This window comes from Trachymyrmex septentrionalis, unplaced genomic scaffold (assembly GCF_001594115.1).
Source record: "Trachymyrmex septentrionalis isolate Tsep2-gDNA-1 unplaced genomic scaffold, Tsep1.0 scaffold129, whole genome shotgun sequence".
NCBI lineage: Eukaryota > Metazoa > Arthropoda > Insecta > Hymenoptera > Formicidae > Trachymyrmex > Trachymyrmex septentrionalis.
Genome location: NW_017304428.1, coordinates 171,619 through 184,264, shown reverse-complemented (window position 1 = coordinate 184,264; position 12,646 = coordinate 171,619). Strand labels below are relative to the sequence as shown.

General features: G+C 30.3%; 1 protein-coding gene across 1 annotated transcript in view; it reads right to left on the bottom strand.

Annotated features, from left to right (window-relative positions):
• The window catches only part of LOC108756609 (tectonic-3-like), a 56,343-nt gene extending 50,561 nt beyond the window's left edge, over window positions 1-5,782 (bottom strand). The window contains exons 1-4 of the mRNA XM_018500545.1: window positions 5,702-5,782; window positions 5,516-5,623; window positions 5,178-5,438; window positions 4,407-4,708 (exon numbers count right to left, since the gene is read on the bottom strand). Coding sequence (XP_018356047.1) covers window positions 4,407-4,708; window positions 5,178-5,438; window positions 5,516-5,603 — 651 coding nt within the window. The 5' untranslated portion in view covers window positions 5,604-5,623; window positions 5,702-5,782. The remainder of the gene's footprint in view (window positions 1-4,406; window positions 4,709-5,177; window positions 5,439-5,515; window positions 5,624-5,701) is intronic.
• Window positions 5,783-12,646: the final 6,864 nt, after the last annotated feature.

Genomic DNA, 12,646 nt, shown 5'->3' with positions numbered 1-12,646 from the left:
GTAATGACATGCAAATATTAAACTTACGAATTCTGTCCACGTAAACAAGGTCACATAGAAATCTAGTTGATCAGTGTTACCTTCTCAATGAGGGAAGTATGTTGTATATCACAAATTATTGTAACAATGGGCCTACCCTCTGCACACAATACTGATATAAACATTAAGTGAAAATCGGGTAGCTGCGTTCAGTGTCCCTTAATCCCGTGAAAAATAATACAACCAATCCGCGAGTCTAACGTGAATACAACGATTGGTCGCGACTAGCTATATAAACGGTACCTTCCATGTGCCCCTCTCTCAGAATTAATTAAGCCAGCGATATAGCGAGCAAAGCTGAATCTTTTAGAAAACAATACGAAATAGAAGTCGAATCTTCTAGTAGTGCGACAGAAGTCGAGTCTTCTAGCGAGCAACGATACAACTGTACAAATCATCTGCAATAAACGTTGATAAATATCTTTGACTTGTCTGCCTAGTACACGACAATATACGATAGAGATACGCCATAATATTTAAGAAAACAAGAACATAAATCTTCAAAAAATTTTCGCAAGATTTAGATGTGGAAATAAAAAACTACGCAATAAATTTTGACGTGAATAGAGTACTGTAGGCTATGCCGGATGAACTTCCGAAAACACTCGATTACCATGAATTTTAGTAGAAATACTCCAAATGATGTCAAATGATGGATTTTCACCGAAGATTTAATACAAAAAACGTTTACACATCGCATGGAATGGAATTTCGAAAATGTTGCCTCATTGTTTAGGGGCACATGACTTTCGGCAAAACGAGATCCACTCCACCTCCCTCACTGTTTAAGGATGCACGACTTTTTACGTGAAGCGAATTTCACTCCACCTCCCTGTCAAGAGGCATTTCACTTTCTACACGAAGCAAGTCTCATCACACTCTCTCCCTGTTAAGGGGCATCCGACTTTCTACGCGAAGCGAATTTCATCACATCTCCTCTTCTGCTAAAAGCTTCCGATTTTCCACGCAAAGTGAGTTTCACCCTTTGGAAGAGGGGAAGATGGGGTGAAACTCGCGGGGAAAATTGGACGCCTCTTGAAAGATGAAGTGAAACTCGCTTCACGTGAAAGACAATTTTAAAAGCGAAGAAAGAACAAACCGAAGAGAATCTAGAAGAGTAGAAGCTGTTATAGTTATACAATGTGACCCATTTTAATCGATCATTCAATTACAAATATCTCTTGAACAGTGCATTTTAGAGAAAAATGTTTTAGACAAAAGGTGTGAGACTTCGAGGGAGACATAAAATGATACCATTGGTTTGATCTTAAGTTGCGTCGTCAAGGTCAGGTCAAGGTCATGAATTTTTTAAGCGGAATGGAACTCCCTATTTTTCATTACACGTTTTTGTAGTTCTCTTAAAAGTTTAAAAAAAAATAATAAAATATTTTTTCATGAAGTACTTCGAGAGTTATAAGGCTTGAAAATTACAGTACCGTCAGTATTAGCATTACTCAGGGTATCCGACCGATGCGACGGCTAAAATCTTTTGAATGTTGTTCAAGATCATGATCTGGATAATATTTGTCAAGATCGAGGCCATTGGAAACTGTACCTCTTATTTTCATTTTTACGTTAAAATGAATTTTTAGTGCAGAAATGAAAAGAGAAACAATTTCCAATTATCTTGATTCTGACAAATGTTATCCAGGTCATGATCCTGAACAACATTCAAGAGGTTTTAGCCGTCGATCACCTTGGGTAATGTTAATGCCAGCGGTGTTGTAACTTTCAAGCGTTATAACTCGGAAAGTACTTAATAAAAATGAACTTAATTACAGTGTTTTAGAAAGCTCTCGAGATAAGCTACAAAATATGTAATAAAAAATAGGGGATTCCATTCAAAAAATGCAAAAGTACCTTGCTCTCACCTCGACAACGCTATCAAACCATTTTGTGTCCTCTTCAAAGTCCCAAAATCTTTATCTGAAACATTTTTCCCTTAAATGTACTGTTAAAGAGACGTTTGAGATGATCGATTAAAATGGTACGTTGTATAGGACGAAAAATAAATTATTATATCTATTTTGTATAAAATTATTACAGTAAAGAATAAATAAGTCAGAATAAATAATAAAATTTTACATACTGTTAACCGCGTTAGCTCTCTATTGACTATTTTTCCCTTTTTTATTAAATTTATCTTTAGAGCCATATCTATATCTTTATTTATATTATAGTAAATGTATATGTCAAGAAAATTTATGTAAGATTAATATAAAAACTCATTTCGAAGCTGTAAGATAAGAAATAAATGTTTATCTACCAAGCAGTGTAGAAACTGTAAACACTCTTGTACCACAGCCGGTTAATTGTTATTGCTATTTTTTCCTTGTTTTCTCTTTTTTTACCGTATATCCGACGGAATATTGAATATTCAATGTTACATTCTTTTTGGATATTCGATATCTGAAATCTCCTGTAATTTTAAAACTCAGTGCATCCCTAATTAAAATATAAAATAATCTTTCTTTTAATTAACAAAGGAGTAAGTAAGATCAAATTCTATCTCGCGATGAAACCTAAACTAACTTTAAAAATCTTTCGTGAAGTCTTAAGAAATATAAAAATAATTCATTTATCTGAGAAGTGGGAAAGTTATAAGAATAGTGCAGTAAGCTATTAGGTTTTAATATTGGATTATACCATAGAAATCAATAATCTTCTGTATTTTAAGAAATCATCTGTGTAACCAAAATAAAGTACATATTTTGCATTCTTCATTTTAATAAATTATTTTGTGTTTTTACTTAATTTTTTTTTAGTTAAATTTAATATTTATTTAATCCTTTTATAATATAGGTTGAGAATTAATAATATTAAGAAATATCATTTAATGATTAAACGTAAATATTCCGCGTGCACTTTTTATTGAGCGACGCGGTAGCATCGCGATACCAAATACAAAAATATTAGGAGTGTGATTTGATTTTGAGGATTTTGCAAGAAACGGCACACATTAATGTCAGTGTTGTTAAAGATATTTCAATCGCAGCTATCTCGTTTCTTAATGCTATACTATTACTCCATGATATTTAGTCATTTATTGACAATAGATGTAATAATGTTTATACCATTTAAAAAATGGAGCTTCCTAAGAAGCATTTTTGACATGCGTTTCGTTTTTTAGTCAGAAGAAAACGGTTGAAGATCATAGAATTCTGACAGAAACTTATGTTGCTGCATCAATTAAGATATGTGAATATCGATTCAGACGATTCAGATGATTCAGACAAAAGTGATGATTTTAATGTTAATGACAAAGATCGCTCAGGACAACCAAAAAAGCTGAAAAATGCAGATTTGCAAACATTATTGGACGAAAATCTAGTACAATCCACTTCAAAACTTGCCAGAGAATTAAATATTGATCTTACAAAAGTTACAATACTAAACGTTTACATGATACGAAAAAGATTCACAAAGAAGGAAAATGGATTCCACATCAGTTATCGGATAATCCCATTGCGAACTTAAACATTTGCATTTCGTTGCCAGACAAAAAAGTAAGATTTTTTTGTATTGAATTGTTATTGGGGATGAAAAATGGATCTATTTTGGATAATTACGAAACGAAAAAAATCATGGATTGATTCAAATCAATCAGCAACATTCACTCCGAGGCACAGTATTTACGGTTCAAAGTTATTGTTGTGTATTTAGTAATATCAAAAAGGTATTGTACTATGAACTATTAAATCCGAAAGAAATTATTGCGATCGAGAAGCTCGATAGTGGCAAAATACTCTCTACCACTTTTCTATACGGCCGGAGGATTCTGAATTAAAAGATAACGAAATAGGAACGTTGTTCTCGCTCGTATTGTTCCGGAATCGCTCGACGATTCCCGCCGGTTAATAATACGAGCGGAAGAAAACGGAATTCGGCGGAATTCGTGTATACTCACAGATCACCAGCGGAACGGCTGTCACCTGTAAATTATCTTTAGATTTGTTTAAAAAATATGCGAGCGCATCGCGCCCTCATCGTTGCATCCCATTGGTGGGTGCGACGCATTCGGCTAGAGAACTTTCTGCTAGGGACGATGCAGTTTTTAGAGGTGCATCGTTACAATTTTATATATGCTTCCTGAATATTTGTAAAATATAAGATATATTTATATATAAACTAATAAGTTCCGATTAGTTTCTAAGTTTCCACGTATAAACCAATATTAAAACCTAATAATTTACTGCGCTATTCTCATAATTTTCTCACCACTTCTCGAATAAATGATAGTTATTTTTTTACTTCTTGAGATCTAACGAAGGATTTTTAAAAATAGTTTAGATTCCATCACGAGGAAAAAGTTGGCCTTATTTTATTCCTTCAATGTTTTATATGAAAAATGTAATACTTGCACGTACAATCAAGTCACATTCGCAAATTTCTTTTTTTTCGAATGTAAGAATTTCATAATCACTTGGACGCATTACTGGCGAGAATATTGTTGTGAAAGTTGACTGTACTTCTAGTTGTTCTGTTGAGTTGATATTTATTCTTGAAGATATTATTTCTGTTGGAATGGTAGTAGTAAATATTTTATCTTCTTCTGTATCATTTGATAAGTCCTTGAAAGATGAATTATCAATTTCAGGAATCTGTGTATATATGGTTGAATTTATTGACTCTTTGCAATCTGTGTCATTTATACAGATTGATATATCTTCTATTTTCGTTACTTCTACCACATTAATACATGTTAATAGTAACAATGGAAGAAAAAACATTATTGTAAATAATTGATATTGTTTATGCATTATATCAACATAAATATTTGCTTGAAATTAGATCTTTTTCTTAGATCTGCTAAGACTTTTTAATTGAAGATTGCTTATGCACTTTCCATTGCTTTCATAATCATCTGTTCACAACTGACATCCAAATTTATCGAAATTTCTTGTTAAGATATGTAACTGAACGATTACTGTTCCCATGCTTTGTGTTAGTATTTCAAACCTATCTAATGTGTTTATTAAAACACTAGGTGATTTTAATTGTAAACTATTTCCTAGAAATTTATCATATAATTTGTCCTTCCAAGTACCTGTATAAAAGTTTAATAAACTTTTATTAGAATAATAATAAATTTTGTTAATACAATGTATATTATGAAATTTTGTATATTCAGCATATACCAATAGGTTTCCATGTATGACAATCTAAAACATAAGAACCAGATGATACTGGAACATTATATACTCCATATGAAAGAAATATTATCCTTCCATAATTATCTCTGCCAAACACTTGTAATAGTAACTTAGGAGAATTTTGTATAGTCTGAGTTGTGTAATGTAAATCTACCGGATGATCCCAAACTGGATTATTAGTATAAAAATCGCAGCTCTCTTGCGTTTGTCCTTCCTCATGTCCTGATATGATTTTCCAACCATTACCTACAATAATAATAAAATTTATCAACAGGGCAAATTCTATTTCTATTAACTAATAAACATGGGCTTATTTCTCCTACCAACATAAAAATTCCATTTACAGAGTAGATGTGATTGTTTAAAATTTTTTGCGGATGAAACTTGTCCAACTATATGCAACTCGGCCATCCCATGAAATCATATTGCAACTTAATAAAATATACAAAATATAGTAGTGTAGGATATATATTTATCTATAATAATCTTAATAAAAAAAAAATACTTACTTATGGATCCATTGCAAAAAAGGATGGATGGTAAAATGATTTTTGTTTCAAAAATGCAACAAAAGTTAAATATATAATTTTACGTTTTTTGGGCCGCTGAATATAATAGTAATACTTTTATCCATCCATGAGAAAGTGATCAAAATTCGCATTAAAGGGATTTATTCTTGTAATTTATCGTTTAATAGTAATTCGATTAGTAATAATTTCGATCCAATTCCTTAATCATTTGTATTATGGTATAATTTTATAACTTTTCTCACTAAAAACCAAAGAAGCACTTAAAAATAAAACATTTCTAAGACTAACAAACACCTACTTAAAGTTCTAGATATATAAGAGAAACGCGATTGACTTATGTCAGTATCGCAAAAGTATTGTACTGTAACGAGAGTATTAAAAATGACCATGATATGAAAAGTACTGCCTTTAAAACTTTAAAACTATAGCCGTGTTCCGATATACTATATACTGTCAGTACTGAAAATCTATAGTATACATAACGTAAACTATAAATTTTCAGTATTAGCAGTACATATCGAAATACGGTCCATATTAGACAAGCTAAGACGAGAAAAAGAAAATTATTCAAGATAACAATTCGTGCGAGATCATATTGCCCTCACGCGTGCATATCGCAGATAACATTTAGTACTTATATAACCCTCACACGTGAATATCAGATTGTGCGTGCAAGAACGCCATCACATCGCCCTCATGATATGATGGTCACACACGTGCGAGCATAATGATGGCACAATGCAATCCATGCGTGATGGGGCATGTACGAGCGTAAAAAATCGATATGATAATATATGATAATAGTATATGATCATATAAAACAGTTATTACAAATCAAACACTGCCGTTACGAATGATCATCACGTTATGCACGCAAGATCGCCGTTATATTGCCATCACGTATGATAAAGGCACACACGTGCGAGGCATTATGCTATCACGCGTGATGTGAGTACACACACACACATGTATGAGGCATTAGAAGCAAAAAATTAAAACAAAAAATTTTTTTAAAAATCGCACTATATTTGTGGACATTAAAAATATTATTACGAAATATAAAAACAGGTGAAAAATAATGAGGATAATGAGGATAAATTTTACTCCTAAAAATTTATTCCCGATTTTTCACCAATCAGTATGGTGTTAAAGCACTGTTGTTTAAATGAAGATCCAGGGTAATAAAAATTCATTACTTCCTTAAACGAGAATGGATTAAAATGGATTCAGATTTTCAGAAATATGTATTCACAAATGTGAATACGTATTTCTAAATAAAATAAATGCTTTTCAATCCTGAATGCATTTTTATTCAGTGAAATATTATGTCTATGAGAGTCAAACACAGGGTACTCGCCTAAAAGATTTATTATGTAAAAGATTTATTCAATTAGTATATAATATGACCCTCGTTTCGATTCTATTGCGGATCCTTTTCAATATCTTGATAACATAATTTCGGTTAAGTAAAAAGTCATCGCGTTTTTTTAAAAGACATCTATCAGTAAAAACCGCAATTACTTTCTTATTAACAATATAAATATATCTTAATAGAGTAAAGTTTCAGCTTTAAAAATCTCTTTTTTAAATTATACGATACGACAATTTTTAATGGAGTTATGAGCAATTAAAGTCAAAATAATTCTTTTATTTAATCCGCGATAACTTAGTAATCAAAAGTCGTAGGAATATTTAAAAAAACGATTTTGTAGGGCAAGTATCAAGCTTTCACGATAGGTAATCGAAAATTTTCTCAAATTCGTTTTGGACACGTTACAAATCCACAAAGTGAGAAGAAAATTTTTCGTCTTTTTCAGCTCGTAGTTTTTGGTATGTAAAAATTATCAAACTCATATAAACTTAAAAAATGTGATAAGCTTTTAAAATTAGATTTCAAGCTTTAAAATCCTTTTTTTAAATTTGAATTTCATTCATTATTGACGAAGATATTGTATATACAACTAAGCTAAAAAATACGCGATGACTTTTTACTTAACCTAATATAATAAGATTAAACATTGATAAATCATATAATTATTGTACTGAGTTTTAACAATCGTATTGTGCGACATATTGCCGTGTCTTATGTTGTAGTCATAATAAATTATGATGTCCAAGCGTATTCTCATAATAATTACCGAGTTAACTATATAAAATTATTAGAATGAAATTAACAATAAATAAATAATAAATAATATTTAAAACTTACATGATAAACGCAAAGACAGATCGCTCAGATGAAATTATTGCATGCTCTCATGTTACTACTTAAAAACAAGAAAATTCTCTCAAAGAAAGCGTAGATTCTCGCTCTCATATGATCAACCTAATCGGAACTAAATAATACATAATATGTTAACAAGACTGGTAAGGAGAAGAAAGCTCAAATCCTTGTGAACAAATTAGAATAAACCGCGTCGAGAGATTTCGTGTCATTTTTAATGTTTAAATCATTAACTTGTTTTTTATGAAAATCATTTCTGACAAAATCAATCTTTTGTGTAAAAATTCTTCTTCAACTAAAATATTTATGTTTTCCCAGTCTAATTCATATGAAAAATCAAGTCTATGTGCAATAATAACTGATTGTTGTGTATTACAGTTAATGATTTCTATGTTCCTTAATGCGTGTTTTTAAAATTCTACTAGTTGGTCCCACATAAGACGCATTGCAATCTTTATAATTTATTCTATACACTAAATTTGAATGTGACAAAACAGGGAGCTCATCTTTTTGAACACGGATGAATTTCTTTAATTTATTGATACCTTTGTATGTCATGTTTATGTGAGAAGCTTTTCTTAAAGAAGTATTGAACTTTTTCAGTGATATAAGGAAATGGTATTGTAAAAAAAACCTTCGTTTCTTTGTTTCATTAATATTAGTGTTGTTATTGCTATTACTAACTAATTTACTATTTAATAACTCGAACTTTTTATGCAACCTTCTGCTAATGGTGGTAAAGATTTAATGGAGGTAGAAATTTAATGGGTAATCATTTTTTAAAAGGATATTATATATACGAGGGCAAGTCAATAACTTCTTATAAAATCTGTCAGAAGGCACTCGCAGTGTCATGTCACATTACTTTTTGACAAATAGCATCTTTCAGTTGATTACTGTCAAATTTTGAGCGGAATTCATCGCGTGGTTTCATTTCCGTAGACGATTAAAGCGAATAATCTTTGTATTTTTTGCAAAATGGAAAAAACGAGTTTCGTGCAGTGATCAAACATCTACATATGAAAGATTTAACGCCGAAAGAAATCAAAGCCGAGTTCAATAATGTTCATAGCACATCTGCACCAACGTTTGCAACTGTATACAATTTGGGTGAATGAATTTAAACGTGGTCGTACATCCATATGTAATGTATGCACTCGTAATGTATGCACCTCGTTCAGGACGTCCAATTGAAGCTGCTACGCCAGAAATCATCGATAAAATCCACGATATTGTTTTGACTGATGAAAGTGCGCGAGCTTGTTGAGGCCACAGGCATATCACATAGCACAGTGATTTTAATTTTGTACGAATAATTGGGTATGAAAAAGCTATCGAGATGGGTGCCGCGTTTACTCACTGTGGACCATAAGCGCGACCGTGTGACAATTTCAAAACAATGTTTGGAGATGTTTCAACGTAATATAGATGAATTTCTGCGTCGATTCATTACTGTGGACGAAACATGGATCCATTACTTCACATCCGAGACGAAGGAACAGTCAAAACAATGTGTGTGTGTGTGTGTGTGTGTGTGTGTGTGTGTGCGCGCGCGCGCGCGTGCGCGTGCGTGTATGTGGAAGTGTGTGTGTGTGTGTGTGTGTGTGTGTGTGTGTGTGTGTGTGTGTGTGTGTGTGTGTGTGTGTGTATATATATCTTGTCAAAATTCTTTTGATGGTACCTTGGGTGAGAGAGAAGTAAAATCCTGTCAATTAATCCTAATATAATGCCTTGTTTTTACTAAGTGTCTAGAGTTAAAATTCAAGTATTGTCCCGAAGAAGAAGGTTTCTGACACCAATCATATGTGTAGTAGTATCCTCTTTAATTAGAGTAACGTCCAAAAAATTAAGAGTATCTCCCATCTACATCGTAAATTTAATTCTTAGATGGTAATTGAAGGTGTTTAATAATACTCAATGTAATTTTGATTAATATGGTAGCTAGTGCGATGTCATCGACATATCTAATATAAAATAAAGGGTACACAGATAGTAATTTTAAAGAATTTATTTCTAAGTTACACATGATTATGTCTGCTGCTATGGGAAATAAAGATGATCCCATAGGTATAGTACTTCAAAAGTTTGTAAAATTTTTCATTGAACGTGAAGAACGTAGAATTGAGAACTAATTTCAATTGATAAACTCATTCAATAAGATGTAAGTGTTACCTTATATCGAATTCCACCTATTCTTCATGCCTCCAATAACCAAATCAACTGCAACATTCGTAAATAATAACACAACGTCTAAAGATTTCGTTTTTAAATATGTCAGTAATATGAAGCATATAATAACGAAAGCATATAATAACGATAATTTTATCTGAGCGATTTGTCTTTGCATTTATCATGTAAGTTTTAAATATTATTTATTATTTATTATTTATTTATTGTTAATTTCGTTCTAATTAAATATAATTAGCTCAATTAATTATTATGAGAATATGCTCCGACATCACAATTTATTATGACTACAACATAAGACACGGTTACATGTCACACAATACAATTGTTAAAGCTCAGTTTGTAATTATTTCATTTATCAATATTTAATTTTATTTAAATTTTATCAAGATATTGAAAAGAATCCGCATTAGGATCAAAACATCTCACAGTGATTCAAAAAGCCTAAATTTTTGGACATTGTGTGAAAAAATGAAATATCAAATATTAACTTTTAAATAATGAAAATATTTAATGTGTTAATACACATTTCTCTTTCTTCAATATTATATAGCATTTAATTAAATGGAAAAATAGTTACAATTACCTAATTTCAAGCATTTTTAAGTTTTCTTAAGTTGAGTAAAATGTGGAACACTGTTCAATGCAAATTTATTACAATGAATTTTCTTTAACAAATAAATTTTTTTTTTAACAAATGTTATACCATTTTTTTCGCCTCGTTAAATACTATATTTTTCGAACTGAAAATAGTCACTTTTAAACATGTTATCTTATTTTCGCATTTTATTAACAAAGATACTTAAAATGATTTTTAAACATGATTTTAAAAAACGCCCATCAGTCCCAGAAAAAATCAAAATTAGAGATTAAAGTAAGTGTTTTAAACAATATAAATCCATCGATATTAATTGCATCTAGGCGCCTTTTAGAAAAATGTTTTTAAGTTTCTCAATAACAAATTTTGTACTACATTACGGCCGGGTACCAATTAATCTTCGAATAGTTTTAACAAACATTTTTTAAACGTGTAATACATATAATACATATATGAAAATTCTGATATGAAAAATTGCAGTTCATTGTTGATTTGTTTTACTATCAAATTTTTCGTTAATCAATTTCAGTTAATTGTTTAACATGTGAGAAATATTATAAATAAAAGGCAAGTGAAAATACTATTTAAAGTATATGTAAAGTTGTATGTAAATGTAAAAATAAAAATTCGATTATCGTAGGTTTTATTTAAACGAAGGCTAAAAGTTGTTTCAGAAGTTTAAAGATATTTCCCCGAAACTTGTGGCAGATAAAATGAATGCGCACGACATCGATAGCGACCTATCGTATGTGATGTACTTTGTTACGTTTAAAAATGTTTGTTAAAACTATTCGAAGATTAATCAGTACCCGGCCATAACATGGTGTAAAATTCGCTATTGACAAACCAAAAAACTCGCAACTTTAAAAGCATTTTCTAAATAAAGCACGTAAATGCAGTTAATATGGATGGATTTGTATTGTTCAAAACATGTTCTTTAACTTCCAATTTAGATTTTTTCTGGCACTGATGGGCGTTTTTTTAAAATCATGATTAAAAATCAAATTTTAAGCATTTTGTTAATAAAATACGAAAACAAGATAAAAGATCTAAAAGTGATTATTTATTCATTCAAATCATTATTCCAGAAAGTATAATACTCAATGAAACAAAGAAAGTGGTATAACATTTATTAAAAGAAAATTCATTTATTTGTAATAAATTTATATTAAACAATATTCTACATTTCACTCAATTTAAAAAGCTTAAAAATGCTTGAAATTAGATGATTGCACTATTTTTCCATTTAATTAAATGCCATATAATATTTAAAAAAAAGAAATGTATATACTTAACTAAATATTTTCATTATTTAAAGATTAATATTTGATACTTCATTTTTTGCACAATGTCCAAGAATTTAGGCTTTCTGAATCACTGTGCGTCTATCATATTATATTATACTAATTGAATAAATCCTTTACACGCGAACACCCTGTGTTTGGTTCTCATAGGCATAATATTTCGGTGATTTATTCTTTAGAGCCTGTCAATTTATTTTTATTTATTTATAGGAATTGCATGAAGTATATCCCTATACCTTTCAATCTAAAAATAATATTAGCATTTTCTGCATCGTGAATACTGTTCAATTCAAAATTGTGAATAGGAAATACAGTTTTCTAATTCAGTTGAATCTAAAAATAATGTCAGCCATTTCTGTGCATCACCGAATACTACTCAATTCAAAATAAATTCTGAATAGGAAATGCAGTTTTTCAATTCAATTAATTAAAAACAATTTTTACTTATAAATGGATCATAAATACTACTTAATCTATTCAAAATTATGAATAGAAAATTTTTCGTTTCAATCTAAGATAAAAAAAAATTGTACATAAAAATAATAACAAATTAATTTTTTTAAAAAAAGGTATAAAAAAAACCAAATCTCACAGCAAACAAGAATGGATTG